Source organism: Theobroma cacao, chromosome 8 (genome assembly GCF_053813885.1).
Source record: "Theobroma cacao isolate CCN51 chromosome 8, ASM5381388v1, whole genome shotgun sequence".
Classification (NCBI taxonomy): Eukaryota; Viridiplantae; Streptophyta; class Magnoliopsida; order Malvales; family Malvaceae; genus Theobroma; species Theobroma cacao.
In genome coordinates, this window is record NC_142646.1 from 724,755 (window position 1) to 750,195 (window position 25,441).

Genomic DNA, 25,441 nt, shown 5'->3' on the forward strand with positions numbered 1-25,441 from the left:
ATTGCCAAAACCAAAAAGCTTCTCTCTGCTCAGCAAACCCAGCAATATTATTGCCCAAAAAGAAAGATATTAGAAAAGACATCACCCACCAACATTTGCATGGCTGTCTCATCTCGAGAAATTTTAAGCCCTGGTGGCCTCACTAAGCTGTGCTTGCTTGGATATTGGTGAACTTTATGGCAAAGATAAAAATTTTAAATGAAATTTGACTTCATAGGAAAAGTGATTCACCTAAAATTTAAAAAAGAATGGAAAAGCACACAAAGCAAACTCCATCACTTCAAAAGGGACTCCCTCCTTATTCAATTGCTTACAAATTTAGTCATAATCCATACCTACCATAGAGAAAAGTGTTGTTTTCGTGCCCAAAACCCTGTTGATCTACAATGACATGAAGGACCACGACCACGAGCATGCCCAAGTGAAGTGAGGAACAGCATAGAAGACAGACATCCAGCATCGAGGTTCGTGCTGTGTCAAACAAATGTACAAGTTTGAAGGGTTGGGATGTTAGTACAGAAATCTCAGCTATGACCCATGTGTCAGATACTACTACTAGTTTTAATCATGTTTATCCAACTTAAACATTGCTAATTAACCTACAAGTATCTACATATGGGAGGATTAGAATTCGAGTTTGGGTTTATTAGCTCAATAATTGAAATGCTTTCTTCTTTTGAGCTGCAGAATTTTCTGGTTGGACAATTCCTATTGTTTCTTGTTCTTCTGTTGGCTAGGTTGGCTTGTTTCTTTGGTCCTTTTTGTTAATTGTCCGAACCCTTTTTGCTGCTATTATAATGCCAATCTCCGCAAGTGTATCCAAATACTTTGCAGTAATAAATTTAGCTGCTGTAAGGAAGCCAGCTTGTCAAAAGGCATTAAGACAATCTAGAAGATGTTGATTTGTTCATGTATTCAATGTCAGAAAGGGATACTGTAAACAATTGGAAAATGTTAATTTAAACAGGAAGATTTTCAAATGGTTCTTAAACCTACTAACAAGACAAACGTATTGAAGGTTTTTGCATGGAAGATGTGGACAAAACAGATGTGTAACACAAGAAAAAGGGTGCTATAAACAAAAGAATCTGATTTTGGGAACAACAACAAATAAAATATTGAGACCAAACAGACTCCCATGTTCAATGTCTTGTTGGATGCATAGATTATTGCATACAGTTAGCTTATCTATCTAATTTACGAGTTTCAGACAACCTTGAAATAGAAGGATGGTTGAAAATTCGAGGTCATTAAAATGATAATCCTTGACAAAGAGGAAAAGTAAAAGCAATTCCTTTAGGCACACAACTTGAAAACTATTTGATTACCCATATTTTGTTGGGGGGAATAAAAACCAAATATTAGAAGCAAAACGCAGCGTTTTATGTCTACAGAACAGAGTGAACCATAGGTCAACAGCTGCGGTCATTAGGACTCCGCGTGGTTTAAACTCAAAATATATGTTCTTTAAAAAGAAATTGACCATTTGGTCAATGCATCTCTATCCTGGAGATTATTATCTAACTGTCAATACAAGTCAAAATATTAGTGAGATAAAAGTCCAAACGACACTGTTTTCTAATATTCCAGGTAGACAAGTTGGAATCCTAAGTGATGAAAACCACCATTGCAACTCCAAAAGTCAGTCCTACCCTTACTGCATCCAAAGGCATTGTTGGGTGATGGATACTCAATTGGAATTGGATGTAGGGAGCTTTCTGTCCGGGACTGCCCCAGTTGCTTGTGGAGGGCCATTAATGTTTGATTAGAATAAACAAACCATTATTTATTGTTGATGTGTTATGCTTTCATCAAGAATATCTTAGCTAACATATTATTGTTGAGGTAAAATTTGAAGTATATAATGGGGTATAGGGTTCAGTCTAAATCATGCTTCCTTACACAATATGTTTTTGGATTGCATGATTTTCTTTGCATTATTGCAATTTTCACAGATGGGGTATATTGCATATTGCATTCAGACTTATGATTCTATAATAATTTGACACAAAAAAGGAACAGTAAAGCTAAACACTTCCCTGGCAAGGTTGCATGCACCTATATATCCATCTTTTCAACTTGATTTTTCTGTTTTTATCATGGATTGGTTGTTGATACTAGAAACCCAATCTATATCTTTCACTAGAATACAACCATTCAGCAAGAGAATTTTCAGAAGCATTCCACATTTGGGGTCTTAGAAACGAAATTACAAAAGTTAGAATAGTCTATTTCCATGAAGATTAAATAAAGGGTTGCAAGAAAATGCTGCTACTGTTATTTTCCTGTTTCTGGGGTCATTTTTTTTATATGTATTCTTAACCACCCCATCATATTTTTCTAACATTCTTTCTTATTTAATGAAAGGGGTACTCAGGAATATAAGATACTAATTAGGTTGATAGAAACTTGGTACATTGAAGAGAAATTGCACTCGGTAATAAGGAGTTTGGTCCTATAGCGAAGAAAGAGAGAGAGAGCTGGTTGATGGGGAGGGGCAAAACAGTACACTCAAAAGGTGAGGTGTAATAATGGTGGACAAAGCAGAAAGGCAAGCAGCATTCAATGCAGACATGTTTGTATTAACTGTCAGTAGTAAATGAGTAATTGATTGGTCTGAAAGGATTGGCTTTTGTTTTGCTCTTTGGCCGCTGCTACTTACAACCTCAGCGAGAAAACACAGCACAAAAAAGGGGGTGGTTGGTGAGGGAGCACCGATAGTAGGCCAGCAGGGGTTGAGAGTCTCCTCTGTTTCTCTTCGTTGTGCTCTTGTACTTCCTTCTTTATTACTTATCATTGTTCCTTCTCGGGGAGTTTCAATTTGGGGTAGTTTTTGTTTTCCTTCATCTTTTTAAAGAGTTTTGAAGAGCCAGTTTTTGGCTTGTTCTTTTAATCCTCTGATGCTTTGATTTTGTTCTTGGCATGTCTTTGAATCTGGGTTTCGCATCTTTGGTGGGGTTAAGGCTTTGGGGTGTTGTTGAATTTGAATTGGAAGCTTCAAATTATGGGCCCTTGAAGGATGATATGCTAAAGCTAACTCTTCTTTGATCAAGCTGAAGCCTTTTATTCTAATCAGACATAACCTTTGTTTTCCTTTTTATTCCTTTTCTCTTCTTTATGACCATACCCTCTTTGATCTTACAAAAGGTCTGAGTCTTAGCTCAACAGACTTTGTTTCTGTTATTTTGAATGTTTTAGGCAATAAAGTAAAGGGCTTTCCTCTCCCTCTCTGTGTGCCTAACTTACAATTATTTTTAAAAAGCTAAAGCTTGATTCTGAAACAAAACATAAACCCCTTTTGCTTTCCACCCTGGTTTGAAACTTGTTCTGCTTTATATGAGGCTTCTTTGAATAAGACAAGCAAAAGGTTGGGTTCTTGGTTGAGCTTGGCCTGGTTTTTCTGCCTTCATATTAGCTAGATTTGATACAGAGTGAGTGAAGAGAGCCAGCCATTCATGCATTTTTCACTATGGAAACCAATATCCCATTGTGCAGCTTTAATAGCGGACAAGAAAAGCAATAGGAGAAATGGTACTGGTTTGAGGGAGGACGCAAAGAGAAAGACTTCCATTCTCCGCCAATTGGAAGAAAACAAACTCAGAGAAGCTCTTGAAGAAGCGTCTGAAGATGGTTCCCTTGCTAAATCCCAAGATATTGATTCTGCGTCTTTGAATCAAGAAGGAAACATTGGACGATCAAGGTCACTTGCTAGGCTTCGTGCCCAAAATGAGTTCCTGAACGCCACCTCTCTTGTTGCAGACCGAACTTTTTGCTTTGAAGATTCCATTCCAGACCTCCATGATGCCTTTTCCAAGTTCCTCACAGTGTACCCCAAGTTTCAAGCAACGGAGAAGATTGACCATTTGAGATTGGAGGAGTATGGGCATTTATCTGAATCTTCAGCTAAGGTATGTCTTGATTATTGCGGTTTTGGGCTATTCTCTTATAATCAAACTCAAGAGTATTGGAATACATCAGCATTTACTTTGTCTGAAATAACTGCAAATTTGAGTAATCATGCTCTTTACGGAGGTGCCGAGAGTGGCACTGTGGAACATGATATAAAGACTAGGATTATGGATCATTTGAACATCCCTGCAAATGAGTATGGCCTTGTTTTTACTGTTAGCAGAGGGTCAGCATTTAAATTGCTTGCTGAAGCTTACCCTTTTCAAACGAATAAAAAATTGTTGACTATGTTTGATCATGAGAGCCAGTCTGTGATTTGGATGGCTCAGTCTGCTAAAGAGAAAGGCGCTAAGGTTTACAATGCTTGGTTTAAATGGCCTTCCTTGAAACTTTGCTCTAGGGAGCTGAGAAAGCAAATTTCGAACAAGAAAAAGAGGAAGAAAGGTCATGCAAATGGTCTTTTTGTATTTCCTGTTCAATCTAGAGTGACTGGGGCAAAGTATTCTTACCAGTGGATGGCACTTGCTCAACAAAACAATTGGCATGTATTGCTCGACGCTGGGTCATTAGGTCCCAAGGATATGGATTCGCTTGGCTTGTCCTTATTTAGGCCAGATTTTATTATCACATCATTTTATAGGTTGTTTGGATATGATCCAACTGGTTTTGGATGCCTTCTGATCAAGAAATCTGTGATGGCAAGTTTGCAAAATAAGTGTGGGCATACCGGGTCTGGAATGGTGAAGATCCTCCCTATTTATCCGCAGTACCTGAGTGACTCTGTAGATGGGCTTGATGTTTTAGCTGGACTTGAAGATGAAACTGCTAAACACAATGAAGAATCATTGCTTGAGAGAAATGGTGGGTCACAGATGCCTGCTTTTTCTGGCGTTTTTACTTCCAATCAGGTCAGGGATGTTTACGAGACTGAGGTGGATCATGATAATAGTTCAGATAGGGACGAAGCAAGCACCATTTTTGAGGAAGCTGAGAACCTTTCAGTTGGTGATCTCATGAAAAGTCCAATTTTCAGTGAGGATGAATCATCGGACAATTCATACTGGATTGATTTGGGTCAGAGTCCATTTGGGTCGGATGATTCTGGCCAACTGACCAGGCAGAAAACAGACTCAGCCTTGCTACCATCATGGTTTTCTGGGAAGAGAGACAATAAGCGGCTGTCTCCAAAACTGACTTCAAAAATACCTATGAGTCCAATTTACGATGACAGAAATATAAACATGAGATTGCACGAAGATCATGTGTTGTCGTTTGATGCAGCTGTATTGTCGGTGTCACATGAGTCAGACCAAGTTGAGGAGATCCCTGAAGAACAGCCTGCTGAAACCAACCCTGCTTCGGGAGATAATGGAAAGTATAAAGATTCCAAGTACTTTGGGGAGATTCAAGAAGAATCTGGTATCAGAGATGAGTCAAAGCTGGCTAATTCTATGTTGAGTTCTAAGGCAAATGGATTCAAACTGAAGAATGGTGTGCTTGAGAATACCTTGGCCTCTGAAATCTACCAAGAAAAAAAAGAAAGTGCTATAAGGAGAGAGACTGAGGGTGAGTTTAGACTGTTGGGAAGGAGGGAAAGGAGTAGGTTTGGGGATGGTAGATTTTTTGGTTTGGAAAAGGAAGATCAGGTGGCAAGCATGGGTCGCAAAGTATCTTTTAGCATGGAAGACAACCGCACTGAAAACCCAGGCTGCTTGGAGCCTGGAGAAATCTCATTGACTACCTTGGCTGATGATGAATCTGGTAGTGATGAAGAGTATGATGATGATGAGCAAGAGTGCAGCAGAAAGGAGCCAGAGATAATTTGCCGGCATCTTGATCATGTTAACATGTTGGGTCTAAACAAAACTACCCTTAGACTGCGTTACCTGATCAATTGGCTTGTTACCTCATTACTTCAACTTCGGCTACCTAGTTCGGATGAAAGCAGGGAAGTGCATCTTGTGCACATATATGGCCCAAAGATCAAATACGAAAGAGGTGCTGCTGTAGCCTTTAATGTGCGGGACAGCAAGGGAGGAAGACTAATTGACCCAGACGTTGTTCAGCATCTAGCTGAGAAGAGTGGTATTTCTCTCGGCATTGGTATACTCAGTCATGTACGAGTTGTGGACAATGTGAAGCAGCAGTGCAGGGCACTTGAGCTTGAAGATTCAACACTGTGTAAGCCAATGGCTAATGGTTGCCAAGATGGTAAAAACTTATTTTTTCGAGTAAAAGTTATTACAGCATCACTTGGTTTCCTGACCAACTTTGAAGATGTTTACAAGACATGGGCTTTTGTGGCCAAGTTTCTTAATCCATCATTTGTTGAAGAGAATGATTTATCCACAATATCTGAAGGTTCAGAAACATAGGTCTGGGAGGCTTGTATGTAGGTTTTGTTTTCATTAAAGGTAAAATGGTAAAACCAAAAAAGATGGACCCTTCTGATATCCCTTCCAACTTCCACCAAGGAGGATATCTGCAACTGAAATTGATTGGAGATGCTGAAGCCGGCTGGAAAGGATACAAAGATATGGTACCAAGTGGTCTGGTTCCCTTTGTCTTCCCTTGGAGCAATTCCTTGTGAGAAGATGATTTTTTTTTTCGTTTTTCATTCTTGTTAAAAATATCTTTTTGGTGTATTAATCATGTTTGAGCATCATTGTAGAGTTTGGTTCAAAATGGCATGTCAGCTTCAGAATTAAGTATTTGGTAATCCAAAATAGAATTGAAATGGTTTTGAAGTCCCATGACAGCTTCCACTATTGGCAAATATAGTTACTTTGTAAAATTTTGTCTGGCATATGCTTCATTTGTATCGAACTTGTCATTTTTTTTCATCATCCAAAGTTTTACAGCAACAACAAAAAAGGACCCTTTTTTGAAGCAGAAATGCAGATGGTGGCGCTAGCTCCTGTTGTGCCACATGAGATTTCATTGTCACTCCTATTCATTCGAAGCTCTTCCTGATAGATTACAGCACAAAAAACCAAGTTTATTGGTTGCGAATAGGGTATATTAAAGGATTTCTGACCCAATGTTTGTCTGATTATGTGTGAGTTAAGCAGGTGGTTTTGACTTTGTTCATACTGATACTATCACATGTTATAAATCTCCTCTGGATTGATGACTACTTGACTACTCAATGCATCTATCTGTCCCAATCCTTGGTTTTACTCTGCCATTTTTTTTTGTCTGATATGCTTAGTTCAATGATGTATAAGTCTACAATTTGATTCATCCTTTTCCCCCCACAGCTCAAGTCCCTGTCCGACGACATTGAGATAAAGGAAAAGCATTCTTTGTCTTGGACCTTGACAGTCTACAACATACCTTACGGATTTATTTATTTCCATTAAATAAGCTTTCTTTAATTAATCTCAATTCATCGACGATGAACGGAAACTCATATAAATTTTCCATTTTTTTAATAATTATTTTTCATTAGTGATTGGTACAAACTAATTGAAAGTAGATCAATATGGCTTCCAAGTATTAGAAATTAAATCAAAAATAAAATTAAATAAACATTCTTTAATATAAGTTCTAGTCATGTAGTTGGCCCAAGCCCCGAGTTTTCACTTTTTCGGCCCAATAAGCCCAAGGAAGCTTTGAAATTGGGCCTTAAGCCTCAATTCAAGTGGGCCGTGAGCTTCTCCAACTGACATGGCAGGTTTCAGTTAACCCCGGGAAAAGTATCGCTGTCAGTAGATTGCTCACGCGCTCAAAATTATCTTGAACAACACCCTCCGAGATTCAAGGAGTGTCAATGAGAGAAGTGTTAAACACCCGCCTTAAAATCGACTGGGATGACGACTAGGGAAACAGGGACAAAACAGGAATTTCATAAAACAAAGCTGCTCTCTCTCTCTCCCACTCTCGGAAGTAAAGAAAATCGGTCTGAATTTGATCTTCCAACGCTGTCGAGAAAAAACCGGTGCTCCTAATTCCCGGCAAAAGTTTTACCTTTCCCGGCGAAGAAAGTGGCGGGAAAGATAATCGGAGCCAGCGGCGATGTTGAAGTTGAGACGACGGCCACATTTTCTCAACGTTTTCTCCTCTACTTCGAGCGCCAATCGCCTGGTATTTCACCATTTTCTTTTTCCTTTTTCCCTCAGATTGTTGGCTGCAGAAATTAGGGGCTTAGTGAAAATAATTTATAAAAAATCTTTTTTTGGGGTTAACGAATTGTATTTTTAACAGAAAATTCCAGTGGGATTTAACAGAAACTTGGAGGGAAGAACTTCTGGGTCAGTTTTGTTAAGAGGACCAAGTGGGTACAGTTGGGTTGTTGAATTGGTTCGCAAAGATGACGACTTGTTGTTCGTTGAAGGTTGGGCAGATTTCGTTAGAGATCATAGCGTAGAATGTGGTGATTTTTTGGTTTTTAGATATGATGGTGACTTGGTTTTCGATGTTAAAGTTTTTGATCAAAGCTCTTGCGAGAAAGGAGCTGCTTTTCATTGTAAATGCAGTCAAGGTGGTAGTGAATATGATAGAATTGTAGGGCAGAAGAGAGGTAGGGAGGATGGAGGTGTTTCACTGGATCAAGATTGTGAAGGGTTGGTAAAGAGAACTAGAGAAAGCTCTTCGGAATTCGATAGGGATGTGGCTGATAAAGAACATTGCGGGTATGAGCCGATACTTGCAGCTAAAACACGTCGAGGATTAGCTTCATGTGATGAAAACAATGGTAATGATATGATCCTTTCTCATTCTTTGGGATTTGTTTACGAAATCTGGTTTTCCATTTGAATTGGCAGTGTTCTATGGTTTAAGGATCTTGTTGCTTTTCTTCAAATCATGTTCTATTAGGAAGGAATAGCCATGCCAGCAACAAAACGTTGTTCTAAAAACCATGGTTCAATGTTAGTGGCGTCTTATTTATTACTCAACATTTTTGCATAGCATACCACTTTTTGGTTATTCAATGTGCTTCTCATAGACATGTGATGTGAGAAATTTCATGCATAGGTGAGTGGACATTCATTCTGATGTTAGTTTTTTGTCTGAATCTATGAACTTACCAAAAAAAAAAAAGGAACAAAATAGAAAAGCATGAACTTTCTGTGCATAAAATGCAAATAACCAAAAGGAGATATTATCTTGTTGCAAATTTACTAATAGTTTACATCACAGGAGTTCCTTTTAATGCAAACTCCCATTTCTTGAAACAGAGGGAACCATCCTGAAAACATCTGGCACAGAAGATTTGAATCTGCATGGTGGTGGCTGTACACCGATGGTAGCAGAATTTGAAGAGAAAAAAGTGGCCCAATCTTTTAATTCGAGCTTTCCATTTTTTGTAAGAATTATGAAAAGATTCAATGTCAGTGGCTCATATACATTGGTATGCTGTTTCCTTCTCACTCCAGGACACTGTTTTCATTTTTGATGAGCCTCCTGCATCTCTTCCAAATTCAGGGGCTTGACAGCGTTTTTAGTAATCTCCTTTGTGCTTCCATGTGGAAATTCTTCTAGCCATCACCTGGTGTTTTGGATCAACTAGTTACTCTTTCAGGATATTTTATTTAAACACCATAAAACCAACTTATGTATTCAACTGCCTTTTATTATTTTTTTTTTTGTGGCCCAGAATATTCCATATCAGTTTGCAATGGAACATCTCCCAAAGTGCAAGACGGAGATTGTCCTTCGGAATCTGAAAGGAGCTTGTTGGACTGTGAATTCTGTGCCAACAACAAGAGTGCACACTAGTCATACTTTATGTGGTGGATGGCTGGGCTTTGTCCGTAGTAATGAGATCAAGGTTGGAGACATTTGTATTTTTGAATTTGTGCGCAAATTTGAATTGCGTGTTCATATTCTTCGGGTTGGAGGGGAAGACCCGGACAGGCAAAGTGGAAAAGCAGTATCCAATGTGTTAATTAACAGGTCTGATGCCACCTTACCAATAAAATTTGTAAAAAAATCTTCAAAGGTCCACTCAAAATCTATGAAAAAAGTTCAAATGTGTGATAACAAAGGATTTAAGATGCTTGACAAAAAAAAATATGGTAATGCAGCAAAGAAGTCTGCCAGTGTTGCGCTCTGCTCTTTGTCAAGATCAGGCAATGAAAAGCAAGGTAAAGTTTCTAACTGTTTTATGTTTGGTCTTTAGTCAATATTATTCTTATTAGTTGAAGGGATGGTGCTGCTATAATTGATTATGAGTGTTATTATGCTATATATATCTCATGGAAGGAAAAACTGAGTGTCCCTTGTAAGCTTTCTGGGACCACATTCGACATTTTTTTTAGCCTTTGACCATGACCAACAGCCACTTATAATACTTTGTCAATCCTTGGAATATTTGTAAAATATCAATTAACTAGAGTTATTAAGAGAACTGCATTGTAACTTGAGTTCGCTTGTAAAACAGAAGCAGCTATTGGTGGTTTGAGAATGATGTTGGCACTTGATGAAGAAAAAGCAGCTCAGTCTTTTGCTTCTGGTTTTCCTAGCTTTGTGAGAATCATGAGAAAGTTCAATGTCAGTGGCTCATATACTCTGGTGAGCAATTTGCTTTTCCCTTTTCCCTTTTAAAATCTGACTAGTATTAGTTCATCCATAACTAAGTTTATCATTAAATTCTATGGTGAATCTGCTGAATGATTAATCCAAATCAAGAAATAATTAAGATTAAAGAAACTAAAGAATCAAAAAATAAAAATAAAACATGCCCTATGTTGGAAGGACAACATTGAATTATTAATTACTATGGGATTTTTTCTTCGACAAATTGTATTTGTTTTCTGGATGAGGATTTTCATCTCACCCATATTTTAATCTCTTTGTTATACATTCTTTTTGAAGCCTTATCTTGACTGCTTCTTACTTGTGGAGTGAACTTGGGTTCTTAAGCAGCCATTTGGTTCATCTAGCCTAACATACCCAGTATCATCTGTATCATTCTTAGATTCTGATAGCACTATTAGCAATTGTTGGCTAGTTATCTTTGCAGACTATAAGAGGCTTAGGGCTCTTTGGGGATTCTCTAGTAGCATGGATTTTCATTTACTATTCTCTGGATCCTGTCATGCAGAAAATACCATATAAGTTTTCAAAGGCGTATCTTCCGTATTGCAAAACAGAGGTTGTTCTTCGTAATATGCAAGGCAAATGGTGGACAGTAAATTCTGTCCCAGACTCGAAAGGGCGAGCGGTGCATACCTTTTGTGGAGGCTGGATGGCCTTTGTTCGTGACAATGACATCAAGATGGGGGATATCTGCATATTTGAACTTGTTAATAAGTGTGAGATGTATGTTCATATATCAGGGTCGGGAAGAAAAGGGCTAGATCATCAGCATGCTTCAACTGAGTTGCTAACTTTGAGATAAAATTCCTTTGAAACCTTAATTCAAGTTAGGGCACTATTTGCAAGCGCTTCAACTGCTGCACTTATCGATTTGCTCTCACTTTTGGCTTTGGGACTCAATCTTAGAAGTGATGTCCGGATGTATGCATGGATTTATCTAGTATGGTCTCATGAACTTGAGGTTTGGTTTATCTTCTCTGATAAATTAAGAATGTAAAAGTAGTAGGAAGAAAGTATAATGGTGTCAAATTTTCACTTCCCGCAGGTAATTAACTTGTAAGATATCATCCAGTAATTAATGCAAATCAACAATTTTCTCAGTCACCCCAGAAAATCTTATGGAGCACATGAACTAAGATCTAATCTGCAACTAGTTGATCCGGTTCCAATCCCATCTTGACGAGAAAGGAAATTGCCGGTTAGCAGTAGTTCAATGTTATAGTTTTTAGCTATTAATCGACTGGACATGGAGAGTGGTTGCGGCTGGTGTCAATCATCAGTACTGCCTGTCACTGGGGCCGCCAATTTCTCTTAAAAACTGAGCTATCTTTTATTGACCATTTATCATTACATGCACATACAACCTAGGCATTTTCGGTCAACCAAGTCTCTGCTTTGGGATTTTTGCTTCAGCTTATTTGGTTCACTTCATGATCTAACCTCTAAGCTCTGTTCTTTTATGGAAGGAATCTTTTTTAGTTCTTCTTTCTTTTGTCTGTTGAAATGAGGGACTCGAGCAAGGGTAGAACGAAACGGCAAGAGGACACATCTACTGGACCCGTTTTCACTATCATATGTTAATTTATTAATTGAAATTCATGATTGGAATCCCGGAGATGTTGTTCATAAAGTAGTATCACCCGTTAAGAGTCGACAGAGATCCAGCAGACCAAACATAATGGGGGAAGTGGGAGCTCAGTCCCCGGAGCCAAAACAGTAGATTCAGAACCCCACTTAGTTACATGTGGAGTGCCAACCGCCAAGTGTGTTGCACATGGTTCTGTTACACTCGGAAAGGCTCGTTCTTTGAGATGACACTCTCCTCGAGTACTTCTCTCAGTCCCGGCCTCCTACTCCCAAGTCTCAAGTACAACCACAATGCATAATCTTTTGCTCATTTGCTTGCCGCTTTGGGATTCTTCATGCCTTTTACAGAAACAAGAAGTAAAAGCAAAGCATTTATCTCATACAGAACCATGTCTAGGTGAACCGTACTTTCGCTCATTAATAACCTTCCTTTTCTGGGGGTTCGTTTAGACAGTCGAGGATTCTCGTCCATTTGCTTCTGTATGTATCTGTGACCTCTTAACTGTTACTCTCGTGAAGCCGGAGCATATCTTTGTATTTCAAGGTGAGTTAAAAGTTTAGTTTGTTAGCTTTCTTCTGGTGAATATTGGGTGCAGATCAGCTGTTTGGGTATGCAAAATGGGAGATTCCTGTAAGGATTGTAGGAGCTGGGAAGAGGAAATCTTTTGGACCCATTTTCAGTCTATTCATTTCTCTCAATTTCTCCATGGTGATTTCCTTCAGCGGCTTGTAAGTTCCCGTCTTGCACTACCTCTTCTCTTGGCTGTCTAGTTTTGTCTTTTGATTGCTGTAATTCGCTTAGTTGAAAGTGGAAATCTTAAAGATCAAGAACACCGCAGTACGTAGTTCATCCCTTGACTTTACCAATAGGATGCATTTTTGAACTTTTTCTCTAGCAATCAAGCTGCAAATCTGAAGGGAGAAAGAGTTATCTTGTTGTCATTCCATGTCTGCATGCCTATCCTCCTTCCCCTGTTACACTTATGGCATCTTACATTTTGGCTTTTGCCAATCATTTTTACCTTTCTTTGGTTTGTGCTTTGCTAGAAAATTCAAGTTTCACCTTGCACTTGAATGATGCATGAAACTGCAGGAAGTACCAGAAAAGTTTGCTAAGAATATGAAGCAAAAGCTTCCAGAAACTGTGACTCTTAAGGGTCCTAGTGGTATCATATGGGATGTGGGACTGAAAGCCGATGGTGATACCTTGTTCTTCGATTGTGGATGGAAAATTTTTGTGAAAGACCATTCTTTGGTGGAGAATGACTTGTTGATCTTCAAATACAATGGAATGTCCCAATTTGATGTTCTGATGTTTGATGGCCGGAGCTTGTGTGAGAAGGCAGCATCTTATTTTGTGAGGAGGTGTGGGCATACAGAATATGACAGCGGATGCCAAACAAAAAGAAAGATGAATGAAACTCCTGTTGAAATTGTGCACAATTCTTCACACTGTGGTCTTGAAAGCAGTCCAGAAAAATCTATTAACAATAACATTGACACGAGGCCATCAAGACAACCTATCACCTCTGCAGCTACAAATAAGAAACTGCGAATTGTGGGTTCTTCTACTAGGTCCATCCCTGCTAGGAAGAGCCTCAGAGGCAAAGATCTTACTACTTTTGCTGCAGAAGTGAAGGTTGAAACTGGTAGGAGCACTTCCAAAACTTTTGCTATACATAAAATATGCTTTCCATGGTAGATTTAATGTTTTTTGACACCTGCTTCTCACTTTTTATTGTTGACACTGGAATATTAGGATCTTTGCAATGATTTCTGGAAGTTCTTGGTGATTTATTGGATACTCATTTGTTGTTAGACCATTTAGCAATGTGTGTTGTGGCATGACTAAAACGTATATATGGCCTTGCCAGAAACTCAAACTGGGTGACTGATGTTGTACTCTCTTTTTCCCCCTAATTCACAGGTGATTTAGAGTTTGACCATACATCAATGGATGGAGATGTCTTTAGCCCCCGGCACACGGCTCGTAAAAGGCGTGCGACTCAAGTTGAGAAAGCAAATGTCTTTCTAATGGCGCAGGAAGCATTACCCAGAGAGGGTTTTATGGTAGTTATGAAGCCCACACATGTAGCAAGACGATTTTATATGGTAAAATCCCATCCTGAATTTGATCAAACTTTGGGTTTTATTGTGCTTTCCCTTTCTCCATGACTGTCTGCTACTTCTTTTATTCATCCAATTTATTAACACGAGCAAAGAGATTGGTAGCTTGTGGTTTGTACATATGCCTTGTTTCTCCATTCAAATTAGACGATTGTGTTGAAGCTCAGCCTTGTTTATTGTATTGCATTGTTGGTCCATTCAGGCAATCCCTACTGCATGGGTGGCTAAACATCTCTCAAAACAAAACGAAGATGTGATTCTACGTATTAACAAGCAGACATGGAAGACCAGATTTTATTATCACAGGAATCGTGGTTGTGGAGGGCTTTCTGGTGGTTGGAGGAATTTTGTTAACGACAACAACTTGGACGAAGATGATGCGTGTGTATTTGAGCCTGCCGACATAGGAAACAAACCAATGATCCTGGATGTTAGCATCTTTCGCGTTCTGCAAGCACCAGTTCCTCTAATCCAAGTGCACCCTGCGTCATACTAAAGGTTGTCCCAAAACGTGCAATTCAGTCCTGGCATCATCTATAGGTATATCAGCTCTAGATGTCTGATACACTGTTAAGTTGTAGTATTATGAGGCTATCAATCTGCATTTGCTATTGCCAACGGGAAACTCGATCAAGTTGTAATTATATATGTACAAATGGTTAATGTCCTGTAGCACTCTTTATCTCTTTCCATATCCGTAAGATTTGCTGCTGGACTGATTTGGTTTATTGCGGTGTAGCAAACCTCTTGAATCTCTAGCGGAGCCATTGCCCTGTTTTACCTTTCATTGTTGGTTCTGTACCTGTTACGTGTAAAATCTTATGCAAATTTTACAAATACGTAAGTGAAAGAAACTTATAATCTCTCATGAAAGAACAAGAAAAGGCCCAATGCCAATCTTGGGCCCATCTCCTCATCTCATCTTTTGCCAGCCAATCATAATTCAGCCAACCTAATCTAAAACCACAGCTTTCCCCTCGAAACGGTATTGTCTGTTGTTCCATCTCCTTCTATCTGCAAAATCCTGCACGATCAAACTCACAGGTAATCCCAGTTTCTTTGTTTCGTTTTTTATCTCGTAAGTACCTTTGAGGTTCTTGTTAAGCGAAGCTTCTTGATCGCAAGATAGGTTGACATGGCAACAACTTCAGCTGTCCTTGCTCAGGTAACAACCAGTGGCGCAGTGGTTCGCTGCGGCAGCAACAAAACCAAACAGACAACACCCAAAGTGGTGTACATTGGAGGAATGAGTTCCTATGGAGGTCTGAAAGCACACAGCAACAACAACGTGGTTTCCCTCGGCCTGCCACGGTGCACTGAGCAGTGCTTTGCTAATGTTATCAGCTCCTTGAAGAAGGCGCATGGCGAAGGAAGAACAGGTGGGGGAGCGTTGTCCTCTACATGCAACAAAGCGGATGAGATTTTCAACATCGCAGTTATCATGAACGGGCTTGTTCTGATCGGGGTTGCAGTTGGCTTTGTTCTTTTGCGTATTGAAGCATCCCTAGAGGAATCTGATCAGTGAAACAACTTCTGTTCCAAGGACTTTGTCTTTGCCTGCAATGTTGATGTGAGTTCTTCTTGGTTGTATGATCAGAGAACATGGTGGGTATCATCTGAAACTTCTAATAACTTGCAATAACGTTAATCAAATGCTTAAATAGAAGCATTTTCTCCACAAGCAGAGGTGCATTTCATTTTTTGTTTAATTTATGAATTTGGTGATAATTTAATCGTCGGCTGCAGCGTAATGCCAGTTAAAATTCCTATACGATGGCTTGAACTAGAGGGAGTGCCTATGGCAAAGGGAGAGAAATAATTGGGAAATCACATGAATAAATTAGCATGTAAGAGAAACTGCCCTGTTCTTGAAACTTGTGTTAAGCATGCAAGGGTCCTTGTGGTAAAGGAACGGAACAATAAAGCTACCAAACTCTACATCAAAAATCTTTTCTCTACTTTCCTGGAGATACAAAATTTAAGTTTTGTGCCTTAGGTAAAATCTATGGACTAACGTTATGATAATTGAACTTTAAAAGTAGACAACAAAGCAGCCTGGGGGAAAAGAACTGATTAGGAAAGAATAATTGATAGTTATCAAACATCTCTTCGATCACCAGGCGGGGGGAGGGAATAAGCTGTGGTCCTCATGCAGAGGGCCTTTGGCATGCTGAAAATAATTGCCAACTAATGAAAGCCATCACCAGAGATGTGAACAATTCAAAGCCCACCACCTTTGGAAAGTGCCATCCCAATCCTCGCCTTAGATAGCTGCGGAAATTTAGCAAAGGAAAATTGTCACGAGAAGGTTAAATTGTGGCCAAGCAGAAACGAGGAGAAAGTTGTGGACAGATGCAGTGACAAGTTAAAACAGACCTAGTAATGGATGGCATGGTTGCAACAATGCCAGCACATGCATATATTATGGGAATTAAAGTCTTGGGCTTGTTCTTGCGAAGCCACATCAAAGATCCCAATGCTGCAAGAGATATACTCAACACCTGAAGTGAGAAAAGGATAGAGATGCCCATCAGGAGAGAGATAAATTGTAAGTTTGCTTTTGCTTAAACAAACCACAATTCTAAAATCTTGCTGTTACACAATCATTATTCTAATTTCTCAACCCCTTTCCAAATAAACTACTTGTTGTCTGATATAGAATCGAGAATGCCCAACAAGACAGCTGCAAAAGAAATGTTCCAACCATTAAAGAAATAAACATACCAGATTAGCATTTGCTTCCAGGCCTTGCAGAATGTAATCCCAAGTGAATTCTAGTCCTCTAGCTCCCACCCAAAGGGGTGCCAATCTATGTAGAACAGAATCAGCAAATGCCCATCCTATCCACATGGAAAGAAATAAGCCATTGTGCTGATTTTATAAAGGCAAGTGAAAAGATCCATGAAAAATCAGCTAGATGAAACTCATCTCGATGTTATCATATATAAATTTATCCATCTATTAGGCATATCATTACTGAACTCAAATTTTAATCCTCAGGGCAAAACTAGCATCAAATATTCACTAAAAACAGAAGAGGCAATGCTAATCCAGATCAATGTATTACTCTTCGGATACTTCAAAATGGAATACTAAGTGATTTCAAGCTTCTTGAACTGAATTTAGTATGACCATTCTATTAATATTATGATATTTAATTTACTTGTAATAAAGATAAAGCTTTGCTCCTAGTGATTCAACTCATCTTTAAATTAGATGATCTGATGAATGATGATCTTCAGGGTCAAAAACCATAAAAAGCAAAATAAGGTTCCATTTTTATTTTGTATTTGGACAGGGGGAGGGGGGGGGGGGGTGTTATTCGGAAGCAGGCAAAGCTGAATCTCAACTCAAATGATCGAGTCAATTACACTCACCAAGTCCAACAGCTTGAAATTTATGATTTTGAGAGATGTTCCTGTGATACAATTGTGTTAAGGCAAAATAAAGTCCGGCAACATCTATGAAACCAATCAGTGCTTTCAAAAGTTCCTGAAAATGCATAAGCAATACAACTGTTAATAAGCTGCTATTCATAGACATTCATAAAGACTCATGGCAGTATTACAGGCGACATCACTAACACACCCTTATGCAAAACTGCAGACAAGAGAGTAAAGTTTTCACATTATTTTCTAGCTAACTTTAACATCTGGGTTATCTTCAACCGATCCACAAAAACTACATCCTACTGCCAAAATCTAGAATCAAAATTTCTAAACAAGTTCATTAGCGCAACAATCGCATTCCTCCATGTAGCTCCCAATTTCAGAACTAAAAACATGGAAATACAAATACCTGGTATGGATCAAAGCCATCATTCTCAGACACCTTCAAAAACGTGGCCAGGCAAACAAGCTGCCAGCATATAAAGAAAACCAAAATAACTATCCAAACAGCATCCATAAGAAACACGAGATTACAGTTTAACCAGTAATTCAGCTACATTTATTTTACCAGTTCTACTGACCTTTACCAGAGCTGTTCCGAGATAAACAAGGGCAGCCTTAACAGAGGTACCAAGAGTATCATACTCCGATCTGCATAAACATGATTTACTGTGAATAGACAGAATTATATGTTAACAAATGCTATAATATGGTAGAAAAAAACACTTCTCCTCAACAATTTTAACTAAATTTTCAAAAAATCTCGATAGTAGATAATTTTTTCTATAGATCTTAGCTCAATTTTCTTATAGCGGAGAAGAAAAGGAATCTATTCGATCGAGACACTTCGTTTTCCAACTTCGAACGAACGGATCGAGGTTTGAGATTCGCTAGAGCCCAGTTTCATTACATATTACGAAATAAAGACATTAAAAAAAAAAAGAGATACAGAGATTTCAATCGATTCATAGATCACAAAATCACATGAAAACGAGGTAGCAATCAAGCAAAAGAGGGACGTACAAGGGAGTGGCGGAGTAGTAGACGGCGTGAGGGCCGAAGGTGAGAATCGCACAGTTGAAGAAGTGAAACACCGTCATTTCTCTTCCCCCCTTTCCTCTTTCCCCTAAGTTTCAATCTGATCGCAACTCTACTGAGCAAGCGATGATTTGTTTGTCTCGCTCTTGTTCCTTTCTGACGAATTTCTTCTTAGATTTCTACCTGGACATTCCGGACCCTGCTCTACAAGAACGAGGCATAGCTTTTTCATATTGGGCCGGGAAAGAACCCGCTACCTTTCAGGCCCCTTGGAAAAGCTATTCCGGGTTTGGGCTAAATCTTTCGGGTTATATAGGCCCACAAGAAGCTATTTGGGCTCTAATACACCGGTTTCTGGGTTATGAGCCCGTGGGAATAGCACGAAATTATAAAATAAAAGATAACTTTTCTCATCTCGTAAATGTTGTTATTTTCATATTAAAATTTAGATATATTTTAATTTAAATTTGGTATTTGATTTTATAATGTTACTTAGTTTTTGGATGGAAATTTAGTCATTTTATAATAGGGGTTTGCACATTTTCTCATACTTATACGTTAGTACAATTTGCATACGTTTATACTTGTTCTCAAAGTGATTAATTAAACTATAAATCGATTTAATTTATTTTTTGTTTTAAATGGAATTTTCTTGATTTGGTATAAATACGAGCATGACCTACTAAGTAGCTCAGTGTACATTTTCTTTTAAAAGGTAATATTTTCGTTTATTAATTGAAAATGAAATTACAGGAATACCGAAACCGTAAATAGGTATTTTAATCCTATCCTAATTCCTAGAACAACATTTTGACCTTTTTAGAAGGACTTCTTTGATGATTCTACTTTTTGGCCATTGTCTTTATCTTACATATTAATCTTGAGGTGTTCTTGGTGTTATAATGGTACCCCAGCAATATTTGAAGTTTCGTTTGTCCATCATTTGAAATATGACAATATATACCTTTTATGTAGGGTCTCGGTTTTTGTCAATCTATCAATGAACGAATTTGTTTCTCTTGAAATATAATCGAAGGGTGAATCGAAAATTTTGTTCTTGTAATCTTGTAATTATGTGTCGAGAAAGATTACAAATGATTGTTAATGCCCTTTCCCATCGCCAAACATTTTCCACCGATACTTCATTTAACAATATCAACTTATGAGATTCCAGGGCCGTCTCATATCTCAAGCTGTCCTTTCTCTGTTTGAACCATTTCTATCTATGACTAATCATCCCTAGCTTGGGCTTCTAGATTACCACTTTATTATTCTAGGGGTGGCTGGTTGCTGTGAGGCTCTTCCCAAGCTACACTTGGATTCAATCTGCTTAATGGGTTAAACAGTCTTAATCATTTCTAGATTTTCATTTGAATTTGTCAGCTTGTTTTTTTCTCTCAAGCCACCAGAAAGGAAACCATCAAACTCCAAATTTTTTAAACTGATCTTATATATGTATATATGTCCCAAATTAAAGCCTGTCTTAGCCGGTAAGATATTTTCTATCAGTATAAAAACAAAATTATGGTATTTGGTATGTACTTTTATTATTCATTGTGCCATCCTAGCCAATGCCTGATCATGGAGATTGGACAAGAAGTTAAAAGGCTAGAGAGCTGGCACATGCTGTTGACAAACTGGAAAGCTGACCATTCTAATCACTACTCTTTAGTGTTGAAGTCATTTTCATGGTAATTATTTAACAGGGAAAAATGTGTATTAAGGTCATCTTGACAATGCTTTTTCAGTATAAAGTTCAAAGGTTTTGAATCTAATAATTTATATACGTCATGGGGATGTTTTTATTCCTTCATGAAAGGGAAATGGAAGAATTTTAATTACTTGATGTTGACATTGTCAGGTTTTAGTTTTCTCACATTCTATTAATGAGGTGTTTGACAATTGACAAGGAAAAAGGAGCATTCTTTCTGGCAATATTAGAAAGGGTCAGAACAAGGTAAGAGAAAGGGTGAGGAAAAAAACACACAAGCTTTTTGGACCCAAAGATGAAAGAACGATTGTGTGTAGATGTGGTCCTTGAGGTCCATGACAAAACTATACGAAAGACAGTGTCACGGGAATGTTGACAAAGTTATCCTCCCGGAAAATACAATAGGGGGAAGGGAAGGGAATTTATTACTCCATTGAATCGGAGATAGGACTGTGCATGAGGTCATCAAGATGCAATGCTAGCTCTTCACCCTTTTGCCATTTATGTTGAATGAGCAGCACAAAATTTGGCTGTATGAAGCCATGTTTTCCTTGTATTTTTCCTATCTTTTGCATATAGATGACGACCATACCACTCTGGGAAATGGAAAATGACCTCGAGGATAACCCCATTAAGACTGAGAAAAAGTGGGATCACAGAGTGGGAGAAAATTTTTGACAGGTTATTTGCCAACAATCGCATTCTTCCAAAGTTATTCCAGTTCTTTTTCTTTTATTTCCTGTTAATGATAACCTGAGAAAGAGCATGAATCTATGATCAATCTATGTACTGATAAAGTCACATCCTAACAGCATTTACTTCAATTTTCCAGCTTCAGAAGGAAGAACTGCGAGATGCCTGGCTAGGAACACTTTAAACTAAAAGAGGTAGGTAATTTCTGGGTAAATTAATTGCTACTAGCTACCCATTACAACATAAAATATGATCAATTTGACTCTCTTGATTTACCATTTAATTTAGTCGGGTAAGCTTTTTTTTTCCCACTGCATCAAGACTTTTATGAGGGGGGCAGACGATTTCTGAGTGGCCACTGTGAAATCCCAACAAAGAACTGATTGAGGGCACATGATCTGCCCTGGAAGTGGGTCATGTGACGCAAAAGTACAATCCCAGCTCCAAGTTTTTAATCAAGAAAACTGATCAATACACCTGTTGAAACTTTGTGGGCAAAAAAACCCCATACAAATGGGGGAACTAACCCTACATACACATGACAAATCATCTTCATCCCACCCTAATTATTTACAATCTTCACTTTCTGCTTTTTGTGAGAGTGTTTCTTAGGCTACTTTTAACTGATACGGCCTCCATCTGCCCCTTGCTGCATCCTTTCTGTCTGATTAATTGCTCGGCTCCACTCTATCATTTTTCCAGTTCATGCATTAGGATGGTTCGTACCATCTTTTTCTTTCTTCTCTTTTTTTTTTCTTGGGGTCAATTCCAAATTTCATTTAAATCGATGATATGATATATAAAGGGAGAAAGAGGGGACAGGTCTCTTTATTTGCTTTCTTAGGTGGCCAGGCAGGCAGGCAGGCATCCTGCAAATTCCCATCAGCTTTCAGTTTACACTTAACCCGAAAACCATCCTTGGACTGAGACTCAGAACACCAGATAAAAGGGGTTTTCTTCAATGAATTGAATGAATGCCATTCTTCATTGAATTTCGATTTGATCAAATTTTGTTTAATATCTGAGTCGATCGACAGCATGGTCAGTACTCTATTTCGCTTTCGTGATGGTATTGATGATCACCAAGCTGAGCTGAGGCAAGTTGACAAACCAATTAGTGAGGCTCTAGGATAGTAGCATCAAGATCGGAATTCAAAATCTATGTAGAAAATATATATAAACAAAGAAGATAAGATTTCAAGTCTCAAGGGCTGATATCGTGTTCGACTTTATTTTATTAGTTTGAGGCTTCAGCCGCTACAAAAAAAATTGTTAGGGTTGCGTAGGGTCTGACTTCATTCACCTTGGTAAATAAAGGTACTAATTGACTTCATTAATTTTATGGGGACCCTATCTTTTGCTCTGATATATTGAACCTACCCCTTTTTGCGGGCAAAAAAAGTTAGCGTAAACCCATCTGATCTCTTTGAATTACATTCACCATCATTGATCAATTATTGAACTTTATAATGATGGTTTTTGACCAAGTTGGGTAGTTTCTAGCTGATTAAGATCTTAATTACAGTTACAGTCCTGCTTTCTTCTGTCATGCAAGAGCATCAAAAGTGTCATACAGATTAAGACAGAAGAAAATTCTTACAGGAACCAGTGGAAAGGATTGGGAGCCTGGGGTTTTGTTTCTCTTTGTTTTGTATATAGTATATGTGATGTAATGTCGTGGCGCACGTCAGCCTAAACGGCGTTGATTTCGGTGATTCCTTCCTTTCTCTTTTGTCTTTCTCTCGCAAATACTCAAAGAGAGTGGGAGAAGGTGATATTCAAATTCCAAAGCAAACATACACATGCCCTGCTAACCTAATCTCACGAATCACCATGAAGAAGCTAATATTCTTCCCAATGGAATGGACATTTTTTTAATCTCCAAGACAAACTATATATGAAAAGAATGAAACTTGCATGATTTGCAGATCAGTATTTGGTCTTTAATGCTGGACTGATCTTCTGTTCAACTCCAAAGAATAAAAAATCAAAACTTACCCACACTTTGCTGAATCAAGTTGATCTTTTAGTGTTGTTTTAGGCTTAAATTTTGTACAACTGGGTAGTCATGCATGTGATTTACAGAACTGGTGAGAAATTAGATGACCATGAATGTGGGGTTAGCTAAGCTATAGGAAGGCTTGACATATTTAGGTATGAAGCTATGATTAGGACCTTGAATTTTATTTTTCTTTGGTGGCCGACAGGCATTTACCAGCAAATAATTTGGTAGTAATTAACAATAGTAACATGTCTGTTCTTGCTTCATCTGCACTGCAACCATATCATTTCTTCTTATTTAAGCGGACAAACATCACATTAAAAAACATTTACACATCATGTTAAAACCATAGCTACCAACTGGGGGAAGGTCCTTTGAACCCTAGCTATTAAAAATTACAAGATATATTACTCCAAAACTCATATAAAAACCATGAGAGTAATGTTGAAAGATTTCATGAATAGAAAAAAGGGTTCTTATAAGACAAACACATGGAATATGGAATATAGCCCAAAGCATTTGACAACATTGCAAGTGAGCCATAGAGAGACATGTTGACCGGATATTACCCCACTGCAAACGTATTAATTCAATAATCCAAAGGCACACACACAAAGAGAGAGAGAGAGAACTAGGTACTCGAATAAACTAGCAGAAGAAACCAAAAAGAGTTTTCCATTTCCCGGAGAATCTAGAGCGCATCAGGCGCTGACCATGGCTTGGAAAACTATTAACAAATGATTAAAGGCATTTAAACACGATCATAGTATATTAATTAAATCTTTTTGCCTTCTAGTCATCTTGTTGTTATTGTTAGATCAGCCCCTTTTGTGGGATTAAACAAAGGGAGAAGAGGGCCATGGGGGTTCGAGAAATGGGAATAAATTAAGGGGAAAATTCAGCAAATAAAACGGGGGTTAGAGAAAGAAAGAACAAGAGAAGAGAACAAAAGAAGAGATTAAGACCTAGACAAGGTCACGTCCGTAAGGTCACGTGATCAGAACCATGTCGACGCCGAGGAATATGGTCTTTTTTATTACATGATGATTTGTTTATTTTTTTTTAATTATTTCATAAATTTGGGTTTGCGGGTTTCCACGCGCGGGTGGGGCTCGACAGGAGTGCGGTTTTAGGTTCAAACAGGAATATTTGGACACGGAGAGGGAATATTGGGCATCCGGGTAGCTTACACATTAGACAAATACTACCCGTTGAATTCAACGCTTAAGTTGGGGCAGTGTCTTCCCCTTCCTACTTGCTTCCGTTCATGTGCTCGAAACGCGCCTTACACTCTAAATTTGTACTACATAAGTATATTTCTGACATAATATTCAAAGAATATCTTGAATTATTTAAGAAAATCTAAATAAGTTCCTTAATCAAGTCTCTGTATTTTGTTTTGGATCAATTAAATTTTTATGATTAATTATTAATTAAAATATTATTTATCATTTTATGACGTTGCACGAGTATGAAGGGTGAAAATATATTACATGGACATGTTATCACGGAACCATTACCTTCTTCTCAAAAAATTAATTTGATGAAATATGTAACACCATTGCTTATTAGCCACCGAAGAACTTCCCTACCTACCTACTTATTTTATGTCTGAAATACTTAACGTAACAATATCATCATATCATAATAACATGTTACGTTATTATCTATAATGACATATCAACATAACATATCAGAATCATGTAATATAAATGATAAGTGATATTATTTTATTTGAATCAACTATTAATCTTATGGGGAAAATCACTATTTTGAATATAATGGACTAAGGGCGCGTGGGAAAGTAAACAGTACAAAATTTTAAAATGAATATAGGCCAAGGGAAGAGTTGCATGTGGGTCTGCGACCCTGGTGTCGCCGGACACCCCAGCCAATCTGACACTGCTCCTCTCTTAATAGTCCCTGCTCCATATTCCTTCCCTCCTTATTACTCACAAGACCAATTTATTTTTGCACTTCTTCCCCCCACATATAATTTTCTGATCTCTGGCTAGGCAACGTCTTCGCACGTGTACAGCCCGATGCTCATTGGCATTTCCAGGGGTTTTTCCTACGTGCCCAGCAGGACTCTAACACTACTCTAAGCACAAGAGTTTTCCTATAGGGCACTTGACTCGAGAGCTGGCAATGGTCGGTTTAATCACGAGTTTGTAGTATATCTGGGGCGAACCCCTACCTCTACTACCCTGTTTTTGCTGCTTTCAAGCATAAAATCCAGTAGCTTAATAGTAATCAGGGTTATATGGTAACACAAGAGAAAAAGGGTAAGTATGTTTTGGTATATATAGCAAGGAATTAATGATAATTATTGTGATTAATTAAGTTTGTCGCTTTGTTAAATCTGTCAAAGATGATATCAACGTCGCAGCTGCTTAAGCCTAACATCATCTGTTAGGCAGTAAGCTTTCAAAGAGGAAGAAA

The 25,441-nt window shown here is 38.3% G+C and overlaps 5 protein-coding genes across 9 annotated transcripts; 4 read left to right on the forward strand and 1 right to left on the reverse strand.

Annotated features, from left to right (window-relative positions):
- Positions 1–2,428: 2,428 nt before the first annotated feature.
- Positions 2,429–6,662, forward strand: LOC18591286 (uncharacterized). Its single transcript, XM_007017331.3, has one exon. The coding sequence runs from the start codon at positions 3,456–3,458 to the stop codon at positions 6,282–6,284; it is 2,829 nt and encodes a 942-aa protein (XP_007017393.2). The 5' UTR covers positions 2,429–3,455; the 3' UTR covers positions 6,285–6,662.
- A 1,119-nt stretch (positions 6,663–7,781) lies between these two features.
- Positions 7,782–11,556, forward strand: LOC18591287 (B3 domain-containing protein Os11g0197600-like). 3 transcript variants are annotated; one of them, XR_016027849.1, is made up of 7 exons: positions 7,782–7,995; positions 8,116–8,605; positions 9,090–9,262; positions 9,509–9,998; positions 10,295–10,425; positions 10,958–11,413; positions 11,498–11,556. XR_016027849.1 is itself a non-coding variant. In XM_007017332.3 (6 exons), exons 1-6 carry the CDS (start codon positions 7,927–7,929, stop codon positions 11,252–11,254), a joined length of 1,650 nt encoding a protein of 549 aa, XP_007017394.2. In that variant the 5' UTR covers positions 7,782–7,926; the 3' UTR covers positions 11,255–11,465. The 3 variants fall into 3 exon arrangements, 1 of the variants encoding a protein (XP_007017394.2); XR_016027850.1 differs by having other exon boundaries at positions 10,958–11,392; XM_007017332.3 differs by lacking the exon at positions 11,498–11,556 and having other exon boundaries at positions 10,958–11,465.
- A 152-nt stretch (positions 11,557–11,708) lies between these two features.
- LOC18591288 (AP2/B3-like transcriptional factor family protein) lies at positions 11,709–14,924 on the forward strand. 3 transcript variants are annotated; one of them, XM_088808882.1, is made up of 5 exons: positions 11,709–12,519; positions 12,636–12,768; positions 13,133–13,688; positions 13,967–14,151; positions 14,369–14,924. In XM_088808882.1, the coding sequence occupies exons 2-5, from the start codon at positions 12,658–12,660 to the stop codon at positions 14,660–14,662; spliced, it is 1,146 nt and encodes a 381-aa protein (XP_088665008.1). In that variant the 5' UTR covers positions 11,709–12,519; positions 12,636–12,657; the 3' UTR covers positions 14,663–14,924. The 3 variants fall into 3 exon arrangements, with proteins under 3 accessions (XP_088665008.1, XP_088665010.1, XP_007017398.3); XM_088808884.1 differs by having other exon boundaries at positions 11,709–12,768; positions 13,087–13,688; XM_007017336.3 differs by having other exon boundaries at positions 11,709–12,768.
- Positions 14,925–15,065: 141 nt separating this feature from the next.
- LOC18591289 (uncharacterized) lies at positions 15,066–15,847 on the forward strand. Its single transcript, XM_088808885.1, has 2 exons — positions 15,066–15,210; positions 15,296–15,847. Exon 2 carries the CDS (start codon positions 15,302–15,304, stop codon positions 15,689–15,691), a length of 390 nt encoding a protein of 129 aa, XP_088665011.1. The 5' UTR covers positions 15,066–15,210; positions 15,296–15,301; the 3' UTR covers positions 15,692–15,847.
- A 159-nt stretch (positions 15,848–16,006) lies between these two features.
- LOC18591290 (seven transmembrane domain protein) lies at positions 16,007–18,789 on the reverse strand. The gene is made up of 7 exons (XM_007017338.3): positions 18,579–18,789; positions 18,137–18,206; positions 17,965–18,024; positions 17,544–17,658; positions 16,891–17,006; positions 16,543–16,667; positions 16,007–16,437 (listed from the first exon to the last, which is right to left on the reverse strand). The coding sequence occupies exons 1-7, from the start codon at positions 18,653–18,655 to the stop codon at positions 16,314–16,316; spliced, it is 687 nt and encodes a 228-aa protein (XP_007017400.1). The 5' UTR covers positions 18,656–18,789; the 3' UTR covers positions 16,007–16,313.
- Between the last annotated feature and the right edge of the window lie 6,652 nt (positions 18,790–25,441).